Below are 26,281 nucleotides of genomic sequence, written 5' to 3' on the forward strand. Positions count from 1 at the left end.
GCAGTGACTTGGCTGTAGTTTCCAAAGACAGACCTGGGGAGAATAGAAAGCTAAAGTTTCAATCAGCTTTGCAGCTCTGAGGTCTAATCACTGGAAGAGACAGAGTGCTAAAATCAAGGGAAGGCCTGTGGGACATTTCGAAACTCTTTCACCAAGCTCCTCGGTCCAGGCCCAGCATGCACATTGCTCCAGCAGCCAAACCTCCTCAAGAGAGGAGCCTATTGTTAGCAGTTTGTACTTTGTTTCAGAGACGTGCTGCATCTCTCAGATGAAAACAATAAAGTCTGTATAGTTTTTGACAGGCATAGTTTGGAGACAAAACTGGAGATTCTTTGAGCTTTTCTCCTGAGCCTCCTCAAAAATGGCTCAGTTCCACATGAAAACAAAATCTCACCATTGTCTGACCACAGATGATAACATTTCTCTGCACACATATCACTAATAAGTATGATGCCATACCTTTTTAAAGCTGAGTCATTTATTTAAGTGTTGCAGATATGTTTAAGTAAATTCTGAGTTTTATCATGTAAAAGTGACCTCCATATGCAGGCACTAATGCCCCCATTCCTTAGTGTTTGCTATGGGTAACAGGTTAGAGTGTTTGACATCATCACACTAAGTTAAATACACAATGAACTTGTCCTGTGACTTGGTACATGAAGTTCACAACAAAATAAACACAAAAACCAAAGTGCCCCTAGTTATAAATATACAGATGAATGAGCAAAATATGCAGGAGTATAAAGACTAAAATAAAAATGTGCAAAATGTGTAATATGCATAAAATTTAAAAGTAAAATGTGCAAAAGTAGTATAAACTGAATTGATATGTATATGTTTGAATACTCTTGATGTGGCTGTGAGCTTTTTTCTGTTGATTTTATTCTTCTGGCTGCCAAAACACTTAAAATGTACTCGCTGAGAACAGAAAATATTCAAAGAAATAACATTTCCTTGAACTATAAGCACTGGATTTTGTATGTAGATATTCATTTTTAGTTTCCTTTTATTAAAAAACAATCTTCCTACCCTTAATTACCTCTTGTCTGAGGTAGACAAAAGGTGACTGGGTGCATGTGCACTTTTGTGGCAAACATTTTTTTGCTGGGACACAAAGAATGCTGAAGATCCAGTTCTGTTTGCAGAGCGAGACCTGTCGTGAAAGAAGTGACTTTGGGTGTCTTGTCTTGGAATAACCAGGACATAAGAGTTTTTACAGCAAAAAAAAAAAGATGAGAAAGGAACAAAATAATATGTACATTTGCAAAGATTTTACTTCATTTGGGATGTCTATAAAACCTGATAAATAGCAGCATCACTCAGTATTTGACATCTCATTCTGCTGCCTACTTTTATGAGAACAAAACAGAGATATCAGAAAGTCAGTGAGGCACAGATTTTGTCTTTTGTTTTAAAAGGCGTTGACTGACTGCTCTCATCTTTCACAGTTTTAATTTGTAGATTTCCAAAGAAAGAAAAGGTCCTTTATTCTGAATGTTCAGTAAGGCAGAAGGATTTGTTACATAATGCAGACACATTCTCAACACACATTAATAGCACCTTAATTACTTGTCTGTGTTAAAAAAAAACTTGACCCAAATAAACACAAACACATAGGAGCCAGGTGCAAATGAATTTTACTTGCTTTAAAAATAACATGAAATAAATAAATCAACAACAAATCCAGTCAGGCTAACAATGCGTCTGCACACACTTCCTGCCAGACAAGGGAAACAGACAGCAGAAGGGAAGCATAAAACATTAAGTAGCTGGACAATGTATCTATTAATGGAAGTCAGTAAACTGAAATCTAAATTCAGCAGCGTATTTATTCAATTTGGCTCTTTTGAACAGGATAAGTGAAAAGTGAAACACAGGCACTGGGGACCTCTGGTGGGTGGAAAATGGAGGACAAAAGTAAAAAAATAAATAAATGAAAATCCCCTTGCTGACTTTTCCTGTTTAGGCTCCATCCATTCATTTTCTTTACGCTTTGGCTCCTGATTATGATTGTCAGGATCTGGTACCTGTCTCTAGTTTCCTTTGGACAAAAGGTGGGGTACATCTTGGACAATGTGGTTAGAAACACATCCATCCATCCATTTTCTTTACCTGCTTCTCCATTCCAGGTTGTGGGGAGCTGGTGCCTGTCTCCAGCAGTCACAGTGCGAGAGGCAGGACACCCTGGACAGGTCACAAGTCCACCACCTAGAGACAAACGATCATTCACACCTAGGGACAATTTTTAAGAGTTACATAATGTGCATGTTTTTGGTCTGTGGGAGGAAACTGGTGCACCCAGAGTAAACCCACGCGAGTACAGGGAGGACACACAAACTCCACCCAGAAAGGCCCCAGGCTGGGATGTGATCCTGCAACTTTCTTGCTGGGAGGCAACAGCTCTAACCACTGCTCCACTGTGCCACCCAATAATGATAATAATAATAATAACAATCAAACAAGGTCAAAAACAAACAAACAAAAGATTGAAATGGACAGCTTCTATAGAAAGAATAAAGAAGTGGAGAAATACTGCTCATGCAAAATTTCACCCCACAAATCCAAAAAGTTTGGTTGCATTCCAAAGGGGTCCTAAAGTTCTCACTGCTGCTGGAAAACTATAGTACATAGCAATTTTCCATTATGGTTTCATTAGTTGCTTGGCCTTTTCTGAATATTTACACACACATTTCCTTTCTAACTTCCATTTTCATATACTGTTTTACATTTTTCACTAATTGTAAGTAAATTAAACAGTCCGTGTTAATTTAAACACTACATTAGATGTAGAAATATCAGTTCTGGTAAAAGTATAAACTTTTTAAATCAGCTTAATTATTATGCAAAGAGGAGAGTCTGGTAGTGTAGAGGAGAGAAGATCCAGATCCAAACATGCAGGGAAAGAAAACATTAAAAACAAATTCCAATAAGTTACCTCAAGTCTACAGAAAGAGAAGTTTGGAAGACATGACACAAAGAAGAAAAAAGTGATATGAAGAGGACAAATATAAATCTACTGAGCCCAGAAAAAAAATCATACCTAATGAAGGATGGTGAAAAGTAAACGGCTGCAGCAGTCAAACAAAAGGACAGGGCATTCACCAAACTGAAAGCTGACATACCTGTCTTTAATCAGTCTGGTAGGGAAACACATAGAAGAACAAACGGCTGGAACACTGACACAGGATACAGAGAGGCAGAAATAAAACAAGGCGGTTCCCGTGTTCAGCAGAGCAACAGACAAAGGCAAAATAATTACTGGAACTGAAAAAACAAAAGGGTTAAACAGGACTGGATTCAAAGAACTCAGTAAAGTCTTGTGTAAGTCATTGGGGTTATTTAAAAAAGTAAACATGACATGGTTCAGTAAACTGCTGACTCAGTTCTGAGGACAAATAAGATGCCCGTGTTCCAGGACTTTTAAAGTTTAATATAACATAGATTAAAAGGCTCATATTGTTTAATTTAATATAATCTAGTCATAAAAGCTCACTAAAAACAAACTGCTGCAGGAAGAAATGTAACACAGAAACTAGATATTTCCATTTAACAGGTAACATAATCTGCAAGGACAGTACAACAAACAGCTTTGTTACTAAAATAACATTTTCTCACAGTATTAGTTTTCTTTACAAAACTATGATGCATTAAAATATGTCCTGTTGGTAAAATGTATTTTTAATTATTTTTCAAACCTCGAAAACTTTTTCATATGTCTTGTATTAGTTCATTTAAAACATAGTTTTGACACTAAGGTACTGAGGCATACATAACTTTCACTTTGGAATTATAAAGTATTTGTTTTTATTTGCTTTTACAGGAGCTTTCAATCAAAACTGACGAGTGTTTTCACTATCTAACATAATGTGGATCCAATTTGGTTTGATTGAAAAACAATTTGGAATTAGAAACCACTTTGATTTAGAAAAATAACAAATACCTAAACAAATGTGAATATGTAGTTGGATAAGTGGTGATACAAAGATTTTTGATTGCTGTTTTTTCCATAATGTGGGTTTTTCAAAGATATATTGATTTTTCATGATTAGGTTTAAGAATATATTAAAGTAGATTACATAAAGTTTGAATTTATTCATTTTTACAGTATTTTCAAACCAGGAAACTGCTCATTTTTCAACTTAACAAGAATAATTATTTTTGTCTTTTTTTATTAGTACTGCAGTTACTGTGACATTCAAAAATAGTGAAAATAAATGAATATAGACTATTTTTGTTACTAAACATTGCTTTAAAACAATCCAAACTACACATGGCATATTTTGAATAAGATCAATTTATGACTTTTTTGAAGAAAACTGACATTTAAAACTTATAGAGCAGACATTTAATCCACCACTGTTGCTTTTACTGTAAATTACATCACAAAAATGTTTCTGTCTCATAGGAGATTCGCAACAGAAATAACTTCTGACAGCTTGACTTTCAGGATCAGCCAGTCTCTATGGCCATAAAAAACTGTGATATAATAGCTCGTTGAAGAATCTAATTTGGCTTTCCTCTGTTCCTGTGAGCGATGACACATTAGAACTGAATGAAGCAGTAACAGAACCAAATAATACATGATAATAAAATAGTAAAATGATACAAATACGATAAAATATTTGCATTTTAAACTATGATATGCATATACAAACAATTTTCATACGGTTTGCCTCTACACTAAATAAAAAAAACTTCTGTGTATCTCTGTTACATTATAATGTCCACAGTTCTAGCTGTTGTGTTATTTTGTCAATGACAGACTTTAAACACAATACCAGGAGTTATCAGTTATTTTGGAAACAGACTGGATGCTAAATTTGTAACTGACTTGTTGTCTTTCATAGAAATGCTTATGACTTTTTTTTAACATTTGACCTTTTGTCAGCCGGCGACTTTGACATCTCACTTATAGCCTTTTCTCTACATTGTCGCATGTGTTTGTTAAACTACGTCGAAGTTAATGCATGGAGCGTTTCCACCATTAGCGGTGTTTACAGACAACAGGATTATGCCGCGCGTTATAGTTGACTCCTGTGTACAATATCAGCCTCCCCCATTTACTGTGCAAATGCTGAAAGGCAGCAACAACCCTTTGATGCACACAATGAACCAAAACAGTGCATTGTTACTAAATTAAAAACAAAAAAACATTTTTTGTATTTTAAATATTTTTTGTTTAACTCATGGGTTGTTTGGTTAAGCCATATTGAAGAAAATCTAAGATAAAATCAAATTTTGTATTTTCTCTTTTAACTTTTACTTGTTTTTATTATTATTATTCCAGATAGTTTACAATATAACAGATTCCTGTCGTTGAGTTAACTTTAAAAAAAAAAGTTCTATGAATTTTTGTCACGTGTTTTCCCATCAACAAGGACCCATATACCGGTGTGACTTCCTAGCAATACACACAAATGGGCCTCTTGGTAAGGAATGTTGCCCTGCAAACAAGTTTGGAACCACCTACTTTTATTCTGATAAGTTAAGACAGCAGGCTTCCTTGTTAGAGTTTGCCTGTCTGTCAATGCAGAAACACCTGCAGTCACTCCAGCAGGGAGGTGAGGAGACGATTTAAGATTCAAGATTCAAGAAGTGAGACGCAAAGAAGGTTTTGTCAAGAAGAGTGACAAGAGAAGAGAAATAAACAGCAAGAAACAAAAAAAGCAACAAATCTCATCAACTTTCATCATGTTTTCATCAAGACCAGAGGAGCAACTTGCCCAGGAGCTAAGCTGTCCCATCTGCCTTCAGCTCTACTGTGATCCAGTGGTCCTCCCCTGTGGGCACAACTACTGCCGAGCTTGTATCTGCAAGACTGCTGAATCCACAGAGCTTAGCAGCAAAATGCTTCCTCGATGCCCAGAGTGTCGCGAAGAGTATCAGGGTCTGGATATCTTGCAGAAGAACTTCAAACTTTCTAACATTGTTGATGGTTATCGAGCTTCTACATCGCAGATATATGAAGAGATTGTGATTGCGCCTGAAACTGATGTAGAGAAACCTACAGTTTTCTGTGACCACTGCATAGACAACCCACTGCAAGCGGTGAAGACCTGCCTGAAGTGTGAAGTCTCTCTGTGCTCCAGGCATCTTCAGAAGCACAATGAGAAGGAGTCCTTCAGGGGCCACTCTTTGCTGGAGCCCCAGAGTGAGCTGGGGATGAAGAGCTGTTCCATCCACCATCGTCCCCTTGAGTACTTTTGTTCCAATGACATGACCTCTCTGTGCAGCACATGCGTTGTAGAGGGCCATCACCAGAACCATGATGTTCTCACCTTCAGTGTGGCAGAAGAGGAAATGAGACGAGCCCTGGAGAGCCGCAACAAGGTACACCACCATACATCAATACTTATCTTTCAAAGTATAACAGATTGCCTTGTTGTAGAGGTCTGTCTCATGCAGTGTGGCAAAATATCTTTACTTTATAATATGGTATCAAAAAAAAAACAACCATTAGAACAGAGAATGATGAATAAGGACAACTGAGATATAGCCTTTATATGGCTAACACTGAGGAAAATGTGACAAATACACAACTTGAAAAAAAATAAAAGATTGATGGCTGCGTGGTTTCACTTAAATGGTGTTTTGTAAAGAATAAATGACTGGAATGTAAAAAGACAAAAGGAAAAGTGCAGATAGATGAGAAAAATTACACTTCTGACAAAGTCAAAGGGACTTCTGTGACTCAATTCAAGTATTTAGACTATCTCTTTAAAAAAAGAGCCAAGTCATTGCCTAAAATATGCACTCAACTCTTTGTCTCTAACATCTATTGTGTGAAACTCAAAAGAAATATTTGTGTGCTTTCTCGTGTTCCTTACACAAAGATTACATCCAGTTATTCCAGATTGTCCTATCATTGTGCTGAACATTAATGGTGTTTGACAATGCATGTTGGCAGGTGGTTTCCAGTAGACTGCAGCTGACAGAGAGCCTGCTGCAGAAGATCTCAGAGGATCAAGGAGTCTCCGAGGACACGGGAGACAGGATGGTCAGCAAGGCTGTCTTACTTATGGACAGCATGGCTGCAATGGTGGACAGGTAAAACATAAACACCTGCTGGTGTTTTCATGCCTATGAGAATGTCTGAGTGCAGAAACTCAACAAGTTACACATATTACAACACACAATCTTCTTACATAATGTTACAGATTTGTAGATACAAACAAATTGAAATCAATTTTGTTCTCAAACAGGTTTAACTTGTAGTTACAACTGAACACCAACTCTAAAGTTCTCTTGACATTCAGATGACCTTTTTCATATGAGACAATTACATAAGAGGCATGCTTCTATTTTTTTCAAAAGTCCTTGGTCTCAAGGCTGATCGTCTTTCAAGAAGCCACTTTATATTTACCCTAAGTTTGTTGCCTTATTCAACCATAGAAGAAACATTTTTGGGCCTTTAGTCCCACCTCAGTAGTTTCTGACTTGGATGCACATTTGTATGGATTTTAGTGGCCAATCTCTGTTGTGCCAGGAAATTAAACATGAACAAAGCCCAGTTTACGCAATTGTGCAATTTCCAGTTAAAGCACTCTCCAAATACAGTTTTTGATAAAAGCTTGATGAACTGGCTTAGCAAGATGCAAAAGAAAATGCACTACCAAACTGAGCACATTTTTATATTAGGTTATTGATAAAGACATCAGATTAAATATTTATATATATATATTACAAATAAATTGCTTGTATTTTGCACGTACAATTCTAGCTATTGTCCAAAAAAGAACCACAGCATTGCAATTAGCATAAGATCCTAGTGCACCCTCCTGTTGATGTGTGTGTTCAGGTACAGGGAGCGGCTCTGTATACTGTTGGAAGAGGAGAGAGGGCATCGTCGAAAAAGCTGGCAGCTTGGAGTAAGTGCACTGGAGGAGCAACAGCAGCAGCTGCTTGAGGCCCAGAGAAGTGCTACACAGGCCCTCAGTGAGATAGACACATGTGCCTTTATACACAGGTACAAAAAGTTCTGTCCTGTTGTTACAATTAATAAAAACGCAGTATATAAATACACATTGCAGCATGAGGTGATCAGTTCTAACTTATTTTAAAATAAGGCATGCTATATTATTTTTTTTTTCTTTTCCAGATTCATTATGATTGAACAGAAGCTTAGAGATATTGTCACAGGCAGCATTCCCACCACATTCCCCTCAAAGGCGCCACTCAACACCAAGCGTCTCCAGGCGGAGCTCAAAACCCAAGACTTCCGCTTGGAAATGGTCCGCCTACTGGATAGCTTTCACATCCTCCTGAATCCCATGGAGCTTACCTTCAATATCTGCACTGTCCACCCCAGTTTGGTGGTGTCCACTGACCTGCGCACGGTCAAGTACAGCTCCACCAAACAGTCATACATAGATCACCCTGAGCGCTTTACCACTGCACCCCAGATCCTGTGCAGCCAGAGTTTTTCAGGTGGCTCACATGTATGGGTGGTAGAAGTGGGGGTCAATTGCATGTGGTCCCTTGGTGTGTGCTACAAGAGCATCCCTCGCCGGGGGGACCATAGCCGCCTGGGGCACAACACTGTGTCCTGGAGACTGCAGAGGAAAAATGGGAAGCTAACTGTGTGCACGGCCTCCAGTAACGTGGCCTTAGCAGAAGTGGCCACTCCTCCAACCAAGATTGAGATTGCTCTTGACTATGAGGGGGGAGCATTAACGTTCCACAGCGTCAAAGGCCGCAGGGAGCACCTCTACACCTTCCGGACTGTGTTCAAAGAGCCAGTTTATCCAGTGTTCAGTATTCATTCAAACACCTCTGAGTCCTGGATCACACTGCTCAGTGGAATGTGAGACCAAAAAAAAAAAAAAAAATTCTTAGGTGCCTTTCATGTAGTTTCTTCCTTTTTACTTTTATATTTACAAGTTTTTGTTCAAATTTCTGCATGTAAAAAAAATAATGTTTCATTTCTTTTAGAGTCATACTTTTACATAAGAGTTTTTATGAACTTTTTTTTTTTTTTTTTTTTTTTTAAGCAATCATCTGGAAAATGGTATGTTATGCATGGGTCTTTTCAGAACTTTGGCTAAAACATTGATACATTCACAAAAACTGGGAAAGTTGCTAAAAAGGTTTTTATTGAATCATGAATATGCAGTAATTTATTTAGTAGAATAACTTTTTTCTGTTTTTTGAATTTTAATCATTCAATATAATTTGGAATTCGTTTACAAAAAAAGAAAAAAATGTCATTGTGATTTGGGTGTTTTTGTAAAGTATATATATGACAGATGTTCCATGAAAGTTCCATGATAGTTTTCGTTACCCAATAAAATATACTAACATACTCTATTTTGTGTGCTCATTGAAGGTAACCCAGTTTATTTCAGTATTGTGTGTGAACCTCTGGCATTCTATGTTTCAGGTACATAAAACTAAAAAGAATGTACAAATAAAGAAAATGTTTAAGTTTGTATGTGTTGTCCTATCTATACTTTACTGTTTTCTACTTTTTTACAGTATAGTTTTTTTAGTTTAAGGTAACGGGTTGCCAGGTTTTAGTCCGAACCTATAAAAGCAAAGTGATTTAAACATTTTATTTAACTTAAATAAAGCTTTGAAACTCACGACAATAATTTGCTTAACGTTTTTTTACTAATCCATAGACGTGAAACCGTGCATTATGTTTCATACAAAACAGTAAAAAGGGTCTGATTTCAAACGAACCTGGCAACCCATATACCATCTGTCACTCACCGTGTCATTGGGCAGGACAAAAACAGTTTTGCATGGTAGTGCTGCCATTCTGCGTACAAATATATAACTTTAAGTCAACACAGCATGGGTTCGGGAGAAAGTACAACTAGAAAAGTATCTTTCGGAGTCGACGATGAGGACAGAGTCAGGATTCTTCGAGGGGTGAAGGTAAGGCTAATTTAGCTAGCGTTTGACACATGCTAGCTTTACTTCAACGCTGCGCCCAGCGCTAAGCTAGCTGTTAACGTGTTGCTCTTCAACAAATGCTATCAACAGTTATTCTGAGTTAAAGTAAAGTTAAGTGTACCACCCGTACACCAATGATGTAGCGACGAGCATAAAGGGGGACGTAGGAGCTAGTATAGGTTAATTCCTGAGCTCTAAAGTGGACCTTTTCGTTCCGCCAAACTTCAGTCGTAATAGGCAGTCAACAACAGTATATCTTGATTATAGGAAAAATATTAGATGTAGTTGATTCTCAATCAAACAGTATAACCTTTAAAGTCTTGTGTTAAATTCGGCTCAAATGCTGTTCAGCTAGTCCCTGTAGATTGTTGTAATTCTTTGCTTAATTTTGCGTTTGTTTGCAACTTTACCCAAGAAAGATATGCAAACAAAAAAATTAGCAACTACTTCATGCAATTATTGTAGTTGCACGGTCGACTTAAGTCTAAATCAAGAAAAATATTTTAATCGCTATCTTAAATGTTAGCAAAATATGTTAAATTTGCAAGGAGGCTCTAAATAAACTGATTTCGAATAAAAATGGGTGTAGCGTTGTCTGCTATGACAGTGTTGCATTTATGGACACACGTACATGTCGGAATTCTGTGATATGACCAGCTGTTGAAGTGGTAAAAACATGATAAGTTGTGTGAAAGAACATGAGGATGTGCGACAGTGTGAACAAGAGCTAGGATCAGGGAAAGACACTTAAACCCATTGGCAAATGTGTCTGAAATACAAAAACTACATTTTAAAAATGTATTCACTTCTAAAATTTCCAAACTGCTTACAGATACTATTTTCTCCTGCAAGCCAGTTAGTTAAATACAATTTCCACATTCAAATACTGTGAGTCATAGAGACAGTGAGTCATGAATGGTGCTGCCCTCTGTGGTTTTAGACAGTTTTAGGCAGAGTTTGACAGTTTCCTTGGACACCTAAAACACACACACATGCACTCATCTAAACCCAAACACAGACATCAGAATTAGAAAGAGCTGCAATGATCCTTTGTTTACAAGATAAAGTTATCCAGAGTTTATCTTGAAGTTGGGATAAAGCTATCTCCAAAGGGCTTTAAAAAAAAAATGATGGTTGCAAATAAAAGTTACATCACAAACAGTGTGGGATATTCCTAATTTAAAACTGGAGAACAAGATCCAAAACGTCAGGTTTTAATTGAGTGCTGGTATGCCTAACATTTCTGTATTAAGTAGCTATTTGTTCCTCTGTCAGTTGTCAGAAGATGTTCTTCAGAGGATGAGAGGAGTAGCTAACATTGCTCCAGAACGCTCATCATCTTCAACCTCAAGCCCCCAGAATGACAAAGGTATGATTTTTAGCTCATGTTTCCCAAATTAAACATTTTTTTTTAAAGTTTAATGTTCTTTGTAAGTCTGTTGGTTGCCAAATGATAAGTGAAAACTTGATTCTTCTTAATTTCTTACTTTGACTAAAGCACAACAGAGAGAAACTGCATTTATTTACAAAATACAGCATTTAAAAGAACCCCACAGTAGACAGATATTTGCTTTTGTTTTTTTTCAGTTTGAGTTTAGAGTTGGAATGGGAACTTCAAGCTAAATTACTATTTAAGTATGTTGGCAATTATTTCTTATTATCTGAATGTTCAGCTGCCTTGCAAAATTGTATTTTTCACAGTTTTTGGTTTTTAATTCACATCAATATCATTTTAACCATTGATTTTCTTTTAATTGCTTCAAATTCCCTAACCTTAATTAAAAGTGCAACACTGTATTTCAAAGCTGCAAACAAATTTTAATCAGCATCTCCAAATATAAACTAAATGTGATCAGATAATAATGTGAGAGGATAACTTCTTATGCTGAGTCTTAATTAATCTGTAAAAAACATTCACCATCACTTTAAAATTATACTTATTATTGCAGTTATATTAACGGCAGTTCTCCAAATCATTAAATGTTCCCGTTTTTCTTCTGTAAGTGTTCAGCCCTTTGATACTCTCTTTCTTTGATCAGGTGCCTCTCGCAGTGCCAGCTCAGAGTCTCAAGCCAAGCCAAGCCCACAACACCGAGGCCAAGCCAGCAGCCAATCCAGCAAGCCTGCCTCCTTCACCAAGGAAGAACAGAGAAGGTGGGTCAAGGGGGCTGAGGAGCAGCCTGGTTTGGCTCTGGTAAACAGAAACGCCTTTGATGATCAAATGTGGCGGGAGGTACTGGTAGTCAAATCGTGCCTTTTTGATGCTTACAGGAGCTAATCATTTCTATTTAGTCTAAAGTTAATTTAATTCCTTTTAGTCCTGATCTTTACACTTCGATTAAAAACACCAAAACTAAAAAAAACAAGGCACCTTTCTTTAAAGGTGCAGGTAAGAACATTTAAATATTAAAATGGTTTCTGTGACTTGTACTTCCAGAGGCACTGAAGCTCCTTCTGAAACTATCCTGGACCATTAGAGAAACTACCTGCAAAAATATGATAGTAAAAGAGAAAAAGAAGCAAAATACATATTCAGTTTCCTCACTTGTAGGATTGTATGTCAAGTTGAATTTTAGCAGAGTTTTGGTTCTTTCTGCTGCCTAAATGCAGCTTTAGAGGAAAATAAAAAGTCCCCCAAAGTCCAAGTCTACTCATTGATAATTTTTTACTGTTTTGTTGTTGAGAGTCATTTAGTTTAAGACCTTCATTTAGGACCAGGAGAGAAAACGACTGATATTTGGGAAACTTAGCAAAAAGTAAAGAAAAAAGGTCTATATACACTGAATGAGGCAATGATTTAAAACTGGTTTGAGTCTTGATTACTATTAAATAAGGGAAACATGTTTAGTAATTTAATTGTTGGAACTAAATCTGGGATATTTGAGGAAACTGATGGCACCTCCTGCACATGCTTGAGATTTGAAGTCTTAAGTTTGAGCGACATTGCCCCCTTGTGGAGACATTTTTAATGATAATAAATGTAAGCTGTATTTTTTTATTTTTTTAATTTATAATTTATGTATTCAAGGTTTGAACGCCAGCAGACAATACTAAAAGATGAGTTGGCCAAGATGGCACAAAGAGAAAGGGAGGCAGCGAGGGAGGAGATAACAAAAGCCATGAGCCGGGAAAGACAACATGCTCGCCAGGAAGCTGAGAAGGCCAAACAGTTGGTACGTACACACACACACACACACACACACACACACACTCCTGCATGCATCAACTGTTTATTTTCTCATCTCTGATGCGTTTCTTTTCACACACCTTGTTAAATTGTGATGGTTTGGATAAACATTACTTTCCAAGGAGAGTCAATTTCCCCACCGTCATACTCTACCAGTCAAATATTTCTGCACACCCACTTCATCAAAAGAGTACATGTGCAAACTTTTACTTGTTTTTATGTTTGAAAGAACATCAGCACGACTAACTTGTAATGATTGATGAGAATTCAAATTATATTCAGTATAAAAACACTGAGCACGCATTTAGTAGAGATTTCTATGAGTTATTTAGTGATTTATTTTTTGTGAATCTGTTTGTCCTTGAATGATGTTCCTTCTTGAACAACCACTAAGGACCTGTAGGAGGAGCTGTTGTTCTCTGTTTACAATGGTACTAAACAGTTTGAGTATTTGCAATCAGTCATTCTAGCATTTTTTCCTAAATATTCTTGGTTTTACAAGAGTTCAGTGACGTAGTTGGTTGAAAACTCATTAACTTAAGTGTCTCTGACTAGGAGGAGATACGTTTTTGTACAGTCAAGTCATGATTCAGTTTGCTGAGTTTTTGCTCCTGTTAAATCACATGTTGAAGTATTTTGTACTGACACAAATTGGTTCTTGGGTTTGCATTTGTAATTTCCATGGTGATACTCGCTCTGCGTCTTCCCCGTTCTTATCCTCGCCTATTACAGCCCCGTTCCTTTTCTATCTCTGCCTCTTCACTGTGTTCTCTCTCCCTTGTCTCCCTGCTTTTCTGTCTTTCTTTTCTTCCACCCCCCACCCTCAATCTCCCTCTGTCTTTTTTTTCTCTTTTCTATCCCAGTCCATCACTCTCTCCTTCCTGCCCTGGAGACAGTATTATCAGCGCAGTGCACGCAGTAAATTGCACCCTGAGAGTTTCCTGGGGCTGGAGATAGGAGTGGGGCAGGGTTGGAATTATAGTTGTGGAAAAGGGAGAGCTTGTTGTACACACCAGTTGGTGCCTGTTTCATGTGACTCTCACCCCCCTCCTCCTTCCTCCTTCCTCCCCCTGTGTTGAGACGTGCTGTAGTGCCCGTCTTATCTCCACTCCAACATACTCCTACTTCTAATAGAAGCCTGCTGGAGGGATGTCGTGAGCAGAATGACCGCTTGTGCGGGACTGTGCCTTCTTATGCTAAGGGCTCCTTGTAATTACTGTTTCTTGTGCTATGAATACATATCTGCACAAAGTTGTAAGATGTGCATAGATTTTTTTTTTCTATATTCTCAACTTGGATTATTTTCCATGTTGTGGACACAGAGAGATTAATTATTATCATCAACCAGCAGCTTCTTGTTCTTTGAGAACCCTGCAAAATGAACACAAATAAATGAACTGATTTTGTTTTGTTATAATGTGTTTGATAGCTCAGTAAAACTAACTGGACCAGGGCTATGATGTCTGCATGTAACAAAATCACTAAAAGCTAAGATAATTTAGTCTTCCAGTTAGACAGGCTAAGATTTGATTTTTGTTTAGATTAAAACAAACAAAAAAAAAAGAAAAACAGTCTAATAAGGTTTGCTTTTCTCTTCTATAGCTTTTCATTCAATGAGACTTAAATTAATTTACCAGTCATTTAGAAAAAAGATATTTACATTTACAAGGATTTGTTCATTACCACATTTTTTCAAGTAGCTATTAAGTTTAAAATGAATAAGAATTAAAGAAATAAGTGTTGTTTTTTGCCATTTCAAACTTTGATTAAATGTTGTGTTTTCAAGTAAAAAGAAAGTAAAGCCATCTAGTTTCTGATTTTGAGGACGCCATTCCAAGAATTTGTCTCTCTTTTCAGAGAAAAACCTCCGTCTCAGAGTACCTGGCAGCATTGACTGCTGGTGTCATGGTAAAGGTTTGCAAGAAACAGTCTGCATTCAGCAGGTGGCCCGTGTTCTTTTCACAGGAAAGCATTTAAATTAATGAAAGTGTGCCATGGAGAAATAAAAAGCTTCAGCAAGAATGACCACATGGGGAGATGAGAAATAGGAGTGTACAGATGATTAAGCATTTACAGTGTAATTGGGAGCAGAAAGGATGGAAGGATGGAAAAAAAGAGACGTGACTGAACATTTTGTGAAGGGTTGGGATGAAGAATGAAGAGGAGGCGAGAATGAATGGGACTGAAAGAGAAGATGACACGCTTCTCCTGAAAAGAAGGGAATGAACCAAAGGATGAATAAGAAGTCTTCACAAGTGATTTAACATTTCCTCAAGGATCATGAGGAGGTGGAAGAGATTAGCAACAACAGGAGTATGAAAGGAAAGAACTACCTATTTGTAATCTTTTTTTAGGCAGTTTGATAGCAAAAAGAATAAGGTATTGCTATATGATTTAAAAATACATTTGCAAGATGATTAAACCTTTTGCGGAGTATAGGAGATGTTAGAAAAGCTTTACAGGAAGGATGGAGATGAGAAGCAGAGGGGTTGATGGAGCAAAATTTGAAGGAAAAGGCAAGAATGAAAGAAAAGCCTCTGATGGAATGAAAAATGACAGATGCCAGACTAATTTAGTTGAAGACTGGAATGTGCATGTCTTCCTTTTACCCAGAAATATTGACAGGAGGATGAAATGGATATAAAAAAAAGACTTTTGATTGATTGATGCAAATGATAATTAATGATACTTAATTGATACTTAATTGCTAAAAAAGGTACAATACTGCAAGATGATACCAGTTAGGACTGTTTAAAACGGATATATTGTAAATACTTACAAAAAAAGAAGAAGTGCATGCAATAAGAGAAACGACTAGATGTAGTATTAAACAGGAGGTGAGCTGCTATCAGGAAGTCACAAATAATTAACTTTCACTTGTGAAAAATTTGGCTGATGGCCAATACAGAATTTTCTTTTTCTCTAATTCCAAGGAAACAAAAAAAAAGTGTTAATAAAAGGTAACTGATTGTTTTTTAAATATTTCAGCTCTTGTTGGCGTAGATTCTCAGTCATCCAGGGCAAATCTTAGGCGCTTGAAAGTAAAAAAAAAAAAAAAAAAGAAAAGCAACTGGACTTTTGCTCCTTTTAGTGAGTAGCAAAATATCTACAAAAAATCAAGAAGAGGCAACCAGTTACATATTTTTAATTGTTAACTGTTAAGGGGTTAACTTTTTATCACACTACATTTATATGAGCACAAAACTTTTTTTTAAAACAAGGTACATTTTAGCTTGTCAAACTACCAAATCAATGACTTTGCCTTGAGTGTTTGAATAAAATTAAAGAGGGGTGGGAGGAATAAAAGCTACAGGTGACTCAGGACTTCCTGTCCTTTTGTGGAAGGGTGCTCTTCTGAGTCACAAGTCAGAGAGCCAAACAATGATTTGAGGCATGTGCTCCTTTTTGTCTTTCTCCCCTTCACTTATTTTCTTGTCTTTTGTCCTCTTCTTGGTGAACTGTGATCTTTCTGTTCCTCCGTCCCTTTCTGCATCATTCAGCCAAGGACCTCACCCGCTGTGCTGCTCTCTGAATACTCTTTGTTAATGGCAAATCTTCTGCAGATTAATTTCAGAATGAGAGAGGGGAATAGGAGAAAAGAAAGAAAGGGAGCGAGTCGAACTGGAGAACTAAAAGGGATTTTCTCCTATTTTATAACGTATTAATGGCCTTTTGGCGCCTGTTGAAAGCAAAAGAAGGTTACAAGTCACATTAGCATATGGTAAATTTCTCTGTTCTCACAGAACAATTAGGAAGCCAATTTTATTAGCTGCCCTTTACTTTTCTCTGATGGTGCTTCAGCTAATAAAGGATACCATCCGTGCTTTCCTTGGCTTTTGAGGATGCCATAGAAGCATAATGAAATCAGCAGCATCTCACTAGAACATATTGTAATAAGGATGATATATGATTATTTAATTTTTATATTGTCGTAGGAATTGTATTTACTAATATAAAGCAATGACAGTTTTAGGTTATAGTTGACAAAATATCAGTGAAAAATAGGCACCATGGCAAATCTGTGGATGGCACGCAGCTGCTGCGCCTTTTGGGCTTTGACTGAGATGTGTGTGACACGAAGCCTGAGTGGATGTTTTGATCTCTTAACAGGACAGCCAAAATAAAGAAATCACAACTTTCCTCCCACTTAGCACAAACATCACACTGCAACTGTGAAGCTGGCTCAAATATTAAGCTCTTGATTTTTTTTTTTTTAATTCCTCAGAGGCCAACATAATAAGTTCATTTGCAGGTAGCTCCTCTTTCATTTTCACTTTATTACTGAAGGTTCTGTTTAAAAAAATCACAGCATGCATGACAGACATTTCAGTTATTTGAAGGCTCAAAGAAAACTAAAGATGACTTGTAAACCACAGCAAAACCTAAAAGAATAGCATTTTAGACAAGTGAAGCATTGAGTTAGCCTAGGGTATAATTCATCAACAGCTTTAGATAGTGATCAGATCCACCTGAAATCTTTAAACGGTACAGGTGATTGTTTTGTAGGTAATTACCTCGGCTGCCACCAGATGGCAGCAGAACCATGTTCCAGTATGTCTTTGGCTTCATAGAGGCAAAAACCCATTGTTTTGACTTTATCGCTGATATTCTGCTGTACCTCTGTTCTGATCAAATACATATATATATATATATATATATATATATATATATATATATATATATATATATATATTATTGAGGTACATATTATTGAGGTACATTTGAACCTGAAACCTTTTTTGTTTGAAACCTAGTCACAAATGCTGTTGCGAAAGTCTTCTCATATTAATATATTCTACATCCTCTCACCTTGTACAGTGCCCTTTCATCTGTGCCATTACTTTTATTGCATCATAATTGGCTTTAGAGTGGCACAGTGTCAGGGAACATTTTATTGTAATGTTCAGATTACTTAAGTCTTCAAAGCAACTGTCACATAAAAGAACTGTTGATGTTCTTTGTCTCACCTACTTTTGTGTGGCTTGTTAGAATATTGCTGTATTGTTATACAGGAAGTAATTATTCTCATTTGCAACAGTTGACTGAGTGGGTGTTCTGTCTCCGCAGTAGGAACCTTTGAATTTCCATACTTTTTTGTGTAGTTTTTAAAAAAATATTATTTCTTTGCTGATGTTAATCTCATAGTCTTAATCCACACAGTCCTGTATAATTTGTCTTTATCAGTGTTTGTGTAGGGTGAGATAAACAACATGACATCATCTGCACAGGATTTTTGCGAGGCTTCAAAGAACACATTGTTGCTCTTGGGTGATGATGGATGAATAAGATTTTGCTTTTCACAGCAGGAAAGACAGTTTTTATTTTATTTTAAATGAGCTAATGATATGTATCATTATTTTACAACATCTAAGTCAAAATGAAAAGACACTGTGTGGCAAAACCTAGTATTCACTGAAAAAAATATAACACTGACTCAACTTAAAAATAATTGAAGTTATCTGTCACACCTAATAAATGATTTAGTGTAACCTATGGTCAACACGAAATAATTTATTTACATTTGGTCAATGCTAAAATAATAGGTGTGACAAATTACTTCAAATTTTTTTAAAGTTGGGTCAGTGTTACATTTTTTCAGTGTACATTTAATGCTTTAAATTAAAACCGTAACTATTAGCCAAGTTGTGTTAACCAGCAGGGAAAAGGTGGTGAGCTCCCTTTGAGTTGGGGATGAGTCTTTGCCTCCAAGGTAGGAGTTCAGGTCTAGGAGTCTTGGTTAAGGACTGATGGCAGGATGGAGTGGGAGATGGCTTGACAGACTGGGCCCGCAATCATGGTGCCGGAGCTAAGCTAAAAAGGCAAAGCTGTTGATTTACTGTCCCATTCATGTTCCAAACATCACCTATGGTCACAAGTTATGGATCATAACCCAAAAATACAATCGGCTGAAATGAACTCTCTCCACAGGGTGGCCAGGCTCAGACCTAGAGATAGAGTGATAAGGTGGAGGTGTGGAGCTTGGAGCGAAGCCTCTGCTCCTCCACAGTGAGAGGAGTCAGCTGAGGTGGTTCAGGCATTGGATTCGGATGCTTCCCTCTGGAGGGTTTCTGGGCATGTCCCACTGGGAGTAGACCCCAGAGGAGACCTGGAACTCACTTGTGGGTTGATATCCGTATCCTCTCTGGCCTAGGAACACCTTGGGATCCCCCAGGAGAAGCTGGTGAAAGGGATGTGGAGGTTTTTTTTTTTTTTTTTTTTTTGGACCCGTTTCCTCTGCGACCCGACCACAGATAAGTAGAAGAAAACGGTTGGATGGCTAAATCCACGTTAATCAGATGCACTTGATTTACTGGTCATCACGTTGTAGTCTAAATAATTTTACTGCATCAGAGGTGGGGATTTGTTCCACATTTCAAAATGACGTGAATTGAATATAGTATCAGCTTGATCAGTCACGATTTTAAACTACTTTACCATATAGGTCATTATAACACTCCTACTGTTGATTGCCTATGGATTTGAGGTGGAGATACTACTTCAAAATTAGGTTGAGCTGCAATCCCTCTTTTCTGCTTGTTTGCCAACCAGCCTCTCTGGAATGAAACAGATGTTGCCTCTGATTGGACAAACCTGCTTCTAATGTTTATACCTAAAACTATGTAATCAGTTGAAGATCCTCTGTTGATGGAGTGACATTGTTGTCTCTCTCACATTCTCAGGAAACTGGTTCAGTCTTTGGTTATAAGTGTGAGGGAAACAGCTGTGTTTACACACACACACAAACACACATAGAGGATTGATACAGATTGAGACAGATGGGACATGCTTCATTATAGTATTACATATGAGCTGGTGAATTGCTTGATGTTTTATCATGTACTCTTCCAACTTCTTATTTAGTCAGACATATGGCAACATGCTGCTATTATACCATTTAGTTGAGTGAAAAACAGGTCAAATGACTTGTTTATAGCACATGTTTTGTTTTGAATTTCAATAGTTTTACGTCCAAGTTATTTAACCAGACTGCATTCATTGTGCATAATTATACATACTGTGTAAAGACCAACTATATAGGAGCCAAATCATCATTTGTGGAACTAGTTGTTTTGTTTCTAAGAGTAGTTTGCTGTTTAGAATCTACTCAGGTTCTACTAATATTTGCTTTAAGACTTACTGACAAATGGTCTCTAACATCATAATCTATGGGTAGAAAAAATGTGCAAAAAGTGGGAGAAGGAGAAAATTTAACGTATTGGAGGAATATTAGAAAAGAGCCAGAAAACACTGTGGAAGTAAAGGGAATGCTTGGGATTTGAGGGTGGAAGGAAATGAGGTGATGGCAGGAGTGGCATTGAAGGAAATCGTGTGAATGAGGTGAGTGGCTAGATAGAGAAATGGGTGGAGGTGGAGGAGGCTGAGGTACAGATAAGCTCGCTGTTGTATCAGTAATTGTAATCTGCAGGAGCTGACATGGGTTTGCATGTAAAGCCATTAGGGTGACAGTGTTCACAAAAGCTCGTTTTCGACAACTGCAATGTCAGATAGTGAGGTGAGGCGACCTGAAAGAGAGAAAAGGAAGGCAGACAGCGGGGGAGTTTTAGTCTTAGCTATTAACAATAGGTTTGTAAAACACAGACCTCTTTCCATAATGCTGAAACTTAGCATATTTACCTGGAAATGAGATGCAAACAAACCAAAGTTTGAGAGCAACAGCTTTTGTGATTGGTGTACCATGACAACAACCTGAGAATTTGAATGTTTGCATCACAGTCAGAGGCGCTACACTCCCGTAGATGAAGCGGGAGCAGTCAGTGAAAACGGTAACTATATGGATGGAAAAGAGGAGGAAAAAGGACAGGAAAAGAAGGGCCAGTCGCCCATTTTATCCCACTCAGTCTTCTGTGTAGTTCTGGCTGTAATTATCAGTCCGATTATTATTGAGTGCTAATTTACTGCCTCGCCGGGAGCTATGTGTTAAATAAACGCAGCAGAGTAAATAGAGAGAGAGGGAAAAAGATGCAGCGGGAGAACAGACTGCTTCTGCTATCAGATGGCAACACAGCACACAAACTGCCCACAGGGAAAGATTCACATTTCTTGGTGTATATTAATATGAGTCTGTCCCTTGCCATACTTGCAAGCCAAAACACAAGTGTTGCATGCCCGTGTGATGCAGTATATTGATGATACATTGGGCAGTTAACAGTAATTTACAGTCTCTTGTCTTGTGCTTTTTTTTGTACTGGATCTGGTATTTGGCCCTCTGTAGCTGTGGCATCCACCCGGCAGACACACTGACTAACAGCTCAACCAACCACCATCTGTTGTCTCTACAGCGTCTTCTCAAAACCTGCAGCGTGAGATGCAGGTTTTGAGAAGACCATTGTAGAGGAAATATATAATGCTGTAAAATAACCTTGTTTTCACTTTTTTTATTCAGTTCAGACTGTACTGATGTTGATGTTTAATAGGACCTGGTATCATTAAAGCAAACACTGATACCAGAACCAATATCACTATTCATTTTATTCCTAAAAAAGGTTTTGATTTTTGTTTTTAAATGAAAACAGCCCCATTTTTAAATACTTTGTTCTTGCAAGCAACCTTGTTCCAAAAAACTAAATAATGAAAAGCTAGTTTGGTATCAAGTGAATAATTTAGTCATTAGATACATGTCTTGAGTAGTGTAGACATGGCTTTAAACAGCTGCAGGACTGTCGGTGTTCCTGTTGATGCAAGCCAAAAGTTTTGTTTGAAGTAATTACAGTTTGTTTGCGGTTTGTGGCCATGAAAGTCATGTTGCATCTTTTTCACTATTTTCTTCTTCTTTTTTTCTTCCTATTTTCCTTTGAGGGGATTGTTGGAGCCTATCATGTATTGACAAGACTAGCCGCTACAGGGATAGTCAACTGTTTTTTTAAATATGACAAGGTCATTTTTGAGGAGTTGTCGTTTCATAGAAGAAAAAGGGCTATGCAATGGCAGCATCTTTATGCCAAAGTAAGGAAGACCGAAACTTTTTGATCAACATTGCTTCAGTCAGAAAATACTAAGTACATGATTGAACAATGTCAGGTATTGTGACAAAGAGTCAGGCTAACTATGAGCATGTAAGCTTTAGGTCTTCTCATCCACTGTGTCTTGGTGTGCTTACGTGGTGTGATGCGTTGTGTGTAAAGTCACGCCTGGCTGGCTGTTATCTACCAGAGACTCGCAGGTCCCTGGAGGGACACCAGAGGAGTCATCTGATTCACTTGCAATTTCTTCTGTGACTGCAAATTAAAACTCGACCAACACAGAGAGACACAGATAGGAAGGAAAACATTTTTTTAATTAAATCTCTTCGTTTTTCTGCTTAATCCCCACTAAACGGATACTTGTCTGACATATATAATTAACAAAAAGCAACCAGAGTCTCCATTTTTATTTATTTATTTTTCCCCCTGCATTAAATTGCAGCAGCTGGGTCTTTTCACCAAACAGAAGCAGTTTCTCTCACATCAGGGACCCTCTCGCACTTTGTCTCACTTCATTTAAGGTCTGTTTATGAAACACAGACGATTGGCTCCGGTTTGATTTGGCGTTCATCAGCTCTGATAATTATGATGAATCTTCCTCTCCCTCTGTATGTGTGTGCATATGTGCATGTAGACACTTTTCACCTCAGTTGCTCAGAGCTGCTGCTGCTGCTTTTCAGTGCTTCTGTGCTCTGAAAGACCTGCAACAGTAGTGCTTTATAAATATTGATTGGCATTAAATTGCTCTGAGTGCCAGATGTGCAACATTTAGTACATTGGGGTTTTTAATATGGTGACAGCCCGTCAGTTTAAAAACAGTATAAAGTTATATTTTTCTGCATCTAGATCAAGTGTGGTTAAAAACTGGCATCTTGTATCTAATAACAAAGTGAACAGTAGTCTGTTTAGTTTACAAAAGTTGACATAATGTTCCTGTAAGATGATACCATACAGGTTTAACACAGCCAGGTAAGTATCTAGTTTGACTTTTTTTTTAATAAAAATTCAATGTCACGTGATTTTTTTTTAAATTTGTTCTGCATCACAATGTGTACATGTTTTATTTTTTCAAATCAATGAAACAAGTGCTACAAATTTTATCTCATTAAGTGTAATTATGAATATTATACACATTAGACAATACAGATAGCTGCTGTGCAATCAATTTAATTGCTCTTTTTCACAATCATTGCTTTGTCTCCACCCGCAGACTGAGACGGTTTTAAAAACCCGCACTAAATTAGGTTTTTCAGAACAAAAAAAGCTCTAAAATCTGCTGTTTTTTGGTAGAAGTTTAACTGAAACATAATGAGTGTCTGATGTACAAACTAATAACTAAACACAACATCTTTATTATGGTGCTCATTGCCTGAAAACACTCAAGTGTGTAGCCAACAATCTTAGCAGTTTTCCTTGTTCAACTTTTTATTGTATTAGAATTTTACTACTTTAATTAAATATAATTTCTGTTAATGCAGTGATATTTTAGGCTGTCAAGAAATATAATCATTTGTGGGGGGTGTTGCTGGATTTTCAACCTTGGCTTTTACATCATGGTCTCAGATTACTATGGTTTTAGATTATAGGAAAGAATAAGGGTCCATTAAAATCCTGTGATTTGGTTTAATGTAGGTTTATTTGTTTGTATTAAAGTTTTATTTATGAGATGTGATAATTTCTGTTTTCTCATATCTTTACCTAACACTTCAAAAGTTATCATTCAAAAACTGAACTAACAGTTTTGTCTTTCTTATGCTGTGATCTAAACACTTTAGTTGAGCTGTATCTTCTTACTGCTGCTACTGTTATTTTGCTCTCTCCTCCTTCCGTCTTTCCTCCTCTCGCTCCGTCCCTCTGTGCCCTCTGCTCTTTCTCTTTCACTCTTTTGTCAAACATTTCTAGTCTGCAGATGAGATCGAAGTGATGGTAAGCTTCGTTGACCCCTCTTAAAGTCCTTCTCCTTTGGCTTTCCCATCTTTTTTTCTGATCTCCAGTTTTTGCTTTGGTAAAATTCCACTCAATGACCAATTAGACTGAACTGAAAGCAAATTAAGCCCCTCATTGCTTTATTTTTTTCATGTATATAATTTCTTTAATTTTTAATTTTACTCCCCTATTTTTTCACCTGTTTTTTACATTTTTACATTCCCTATCACATCTTCATCTTTCCATTGCTTTTATGCACTTCTTTGTTTGACCTTGTCGTCTTGTTTTGAAATAGTTTTCCACCTTTTTTATGTTTGTCTCATTACATCTGCAGTACAAATTTCAGTCGTGTCTTTGTAGCTTACATTTGAAAACTTAGGTTTTATTTTTTATATCAATTTATCTTCAAAAAACAACCTTTTTTATGGATCTTGTTGCATGTTGTGTTCATCGTTTTTATGTTTCTCCATCCCAACACATTTTTTTTCCTTTCACTCAGTGTTAAGCCTTCCTGTGTGTTTGTCAGCATTCTTTCACCCTGTTGCATCCATGTTCTTATTAATCAATGTATAAGTATTCAGTGCAACAAGGTGTGTGGCATACTTTTTACACATGGATGAGTATATTAGATGGGTATAGATTCACTTATAGGTGGAAGAAAGGTGTTGAAAAGAGAATGCTTAACTTTAAGATTACGACTTTATGTATGTGGTGCGTTCTTTCTTTGTACTGAATATGTGTACAGTTGTGTTCAAAGTCTGATGTGTATATTGAACACATATCAATTTAATCAATTTAATGCAGACCTTGAATTAATTAGAACGTTACAGAAACTTGAAACACTTTAAAACTGAGGCGTTCTAGCATTTGAGGAAATAAATAAATAAAAAACTTAATTAAAATATGTTAAGCCAGCAGTCAAATTAAAGTTAACAATGTTGACTTTAAGTAAAAAAATATATATATACATGTGCAAAATAAAAGCAAGATGTTCTGTGATATAACTCCTCTTTCAGTTTCATCTTTCAAATTTAGTCTCACTTGCTTTTGAGTGATTTACACATTGTTTCTTGCTTTGTCTTGGCAGTTTGTCTGGCCACTTTTTTCTCTCCTTTTGTGGAATTATACTCATCTTTCTCTGCAACAACCAAAAAACAGAATCTGATGAACTATGGCCTCGAGCAATTCATGCAATTTACAACTTTATTCCAGGTATTCTGATAAATTATGTGAAATTATTGTGGAATGCCCTGTACAGAATCTGGGGGAAAAACAGGTCTTTTTAAACCACATTTTAACCATCTTTCCACCCACCATCTGTCTCGCTCTCTCATTTTCTATTGCCTCTGTCAATCCCACTGAAGGTGTCAGCATGGAAAACACACCATGAACATTAAATTAATTCTCAAATATTCTTCTAATTTCAGTCAAATTTAAGAAAACTGTCTGACCTTTACTGTTACTTTAATCGACTGCCCTGTGTGTGTGTGTGTGTGTGTGACTTGTAGGTTCAGCAGCTACAGAAGAAAGACTTGCAGCTGAAATCTCTGGATGCCTTCTACAAGGAGCAGCTTGCACAGCTGGAAAAAAGGGTACAGCATTTACCCAGACCCACACACTCACACTTTCAAAGAGTCCTAGAGCTGCTGTGCTCAGAACTAAGCTATAGATGCATACATGCATGCAAACATAAGTTTAGCCAAATTAAAGCAAACCTAAAAACACTTATTTTTGGTCTTAAATACATACATGTGTGCTTGCAAAACAAATCTGCAGGACTTGTGCGGATTTTTTCTGCAGCAGCGCTGTGATAGACTGGCCTTTTGTAACTCTCACTATGGGAAAGTTGGGACATTAATGGCTGGAACAGTCTGGTCCACACCTTGAGAAAAAAATTAATGGTCAGCTTTCTTCTCCCTCTTTGGACACATGACTTCTCGACTATCTTTAACAATCTTTTTTTCTAAGTTATACAAAGTTACTGGGTATTGTATACATAAATAGAATGCAAATATTGGTATTAAATAATATCAAATCTTTAAATAAAAATAACACACATATATAAAGTAACACTGAGCCAGTTTGTTCAACGTAATGGGGGTCCAAGTAAAGTGTGCACAAAAGAAACCTCTCCCTGGGGTCTATCCACTGTGATTCAACAAGCAGCAAAGATTCAAGCCAATCCAAGCATCTCTGGAGAGCCTTTACAAGACCTTCTATTTCCTTTCATCTGTTTGACATTTGCCAGGTAGAAAAGGTGTGGTTTCAAGTTAAGTCTCAGTCTCACCAG

The 26,281-nt window shown here is 37.1% G+C and overlaps 2 protein-coding genes across 3 annotated transcripts in view; both read left to right on the forward strand.

Annotated features, from left to right (window-relative positions):
- Window positions 1-5,496: 5,496 nt before the first annotated feature.
- Window positions 5,497-9,303, forward strand: LOC108233045 (E3 ubiquitin/ISG15 ligase TRIM25). Its single transcript, XM_017411219.3, has 4 exons — window positions 5,497-6,330; window positions 6,908-7,047; window positions 7,799-7,966; window positions 8,099-9,303. Exons 1-4 carry the CDS (start codon window positions 5,692-5,694, stop codon window positions 8,805-8,807), a joined length of 1,656 nt encoding a protein of 551 aa, XP_017266708.1. The 5' UTR covers window positions 5,497-5,691; the 3' UTR covers window positions 8,808-9,303.
- A 391-nt stretch (window positions 9,304-9,694) lies between these two features.
- Window positions 9,695-26,281, forward strand: part of chchd6a (coiled-coil-helix-coiled-coil-helix domain containing 6a) — a 49,725-nt gene continuing 33,138 nt past the window's right edge. The window contains exons 1-6 of one of the 2 annotated variants that reach the window (XM_017411446.2): window positions 9,695-9,879; window positions 11,173-11,266; window positions 11,937-12,051; window positions 12,926-13,070; window positions 23,968-23,991; window positions 25,500-25,583. In XM_017411446.2, the coding sequence (XP_017266935.1) occupies window positions 9,796-9,879; window positions 11,173-11,266; window positions 11,937-12,051; window positions 12,926-13,070; window positions 23,968-23,991; window positions 25,500-25,583 (546 nt within the window). In that variant the 5' untranslated portion in view covers window positions 9,695-9,795. The remainder of the gene's footprint in view (window positions 9,880-11,172; window positions 11,267-11,936; window positions 12,052-12,925; window positions 13,071-23,967; window positions 23,992-25,499; window positions 25,584-26,281) is intronic. The other variant, XM_017411447.2, reaches the window with a different exon arrangement.

This window comes from Kryptolebias marmoratus, linkage group LG8, assembly GCF_001649575.2.
Source record: "Kryptolebias marmoratus isolate JLee-2015 linkage group LG8, ASM164957v2, whole genome shotgun sequence".
NCBI classification, from domain to species: Eukaryota; Metazoa; Chordata; class Actinopteri; order Cyprinodontiformes; family Rivulidae; genus Kryptolebias; species Kryptolebias marmoratus.

Excerpts from the sequence above, each read along its gene's own strand:
- LOC108233045 (XM_017411219.3), top strand. The coding sequence starts at position 5,692 with ATGTTTTCATCAAGACCAGAGGAGCAACTTGCCCAGGAGCTAAGCTGT. Across the intron at positions 6,331-6,907 it reads CCCTGGAGAGCCGCAACAAG|GTGGTTTCCAGTAGACTGCA; the intron begins GTACACCACCAT and ends GCATGTTGGCAG. Across the intron at positions 7,048-7,798 it reads ATGGCTGCAATGGTGGACAG|GTACAGGGAGCGGCTCTGTA; the intron begins GTAAAACATAAA and ends GTGTGTGTTCAG.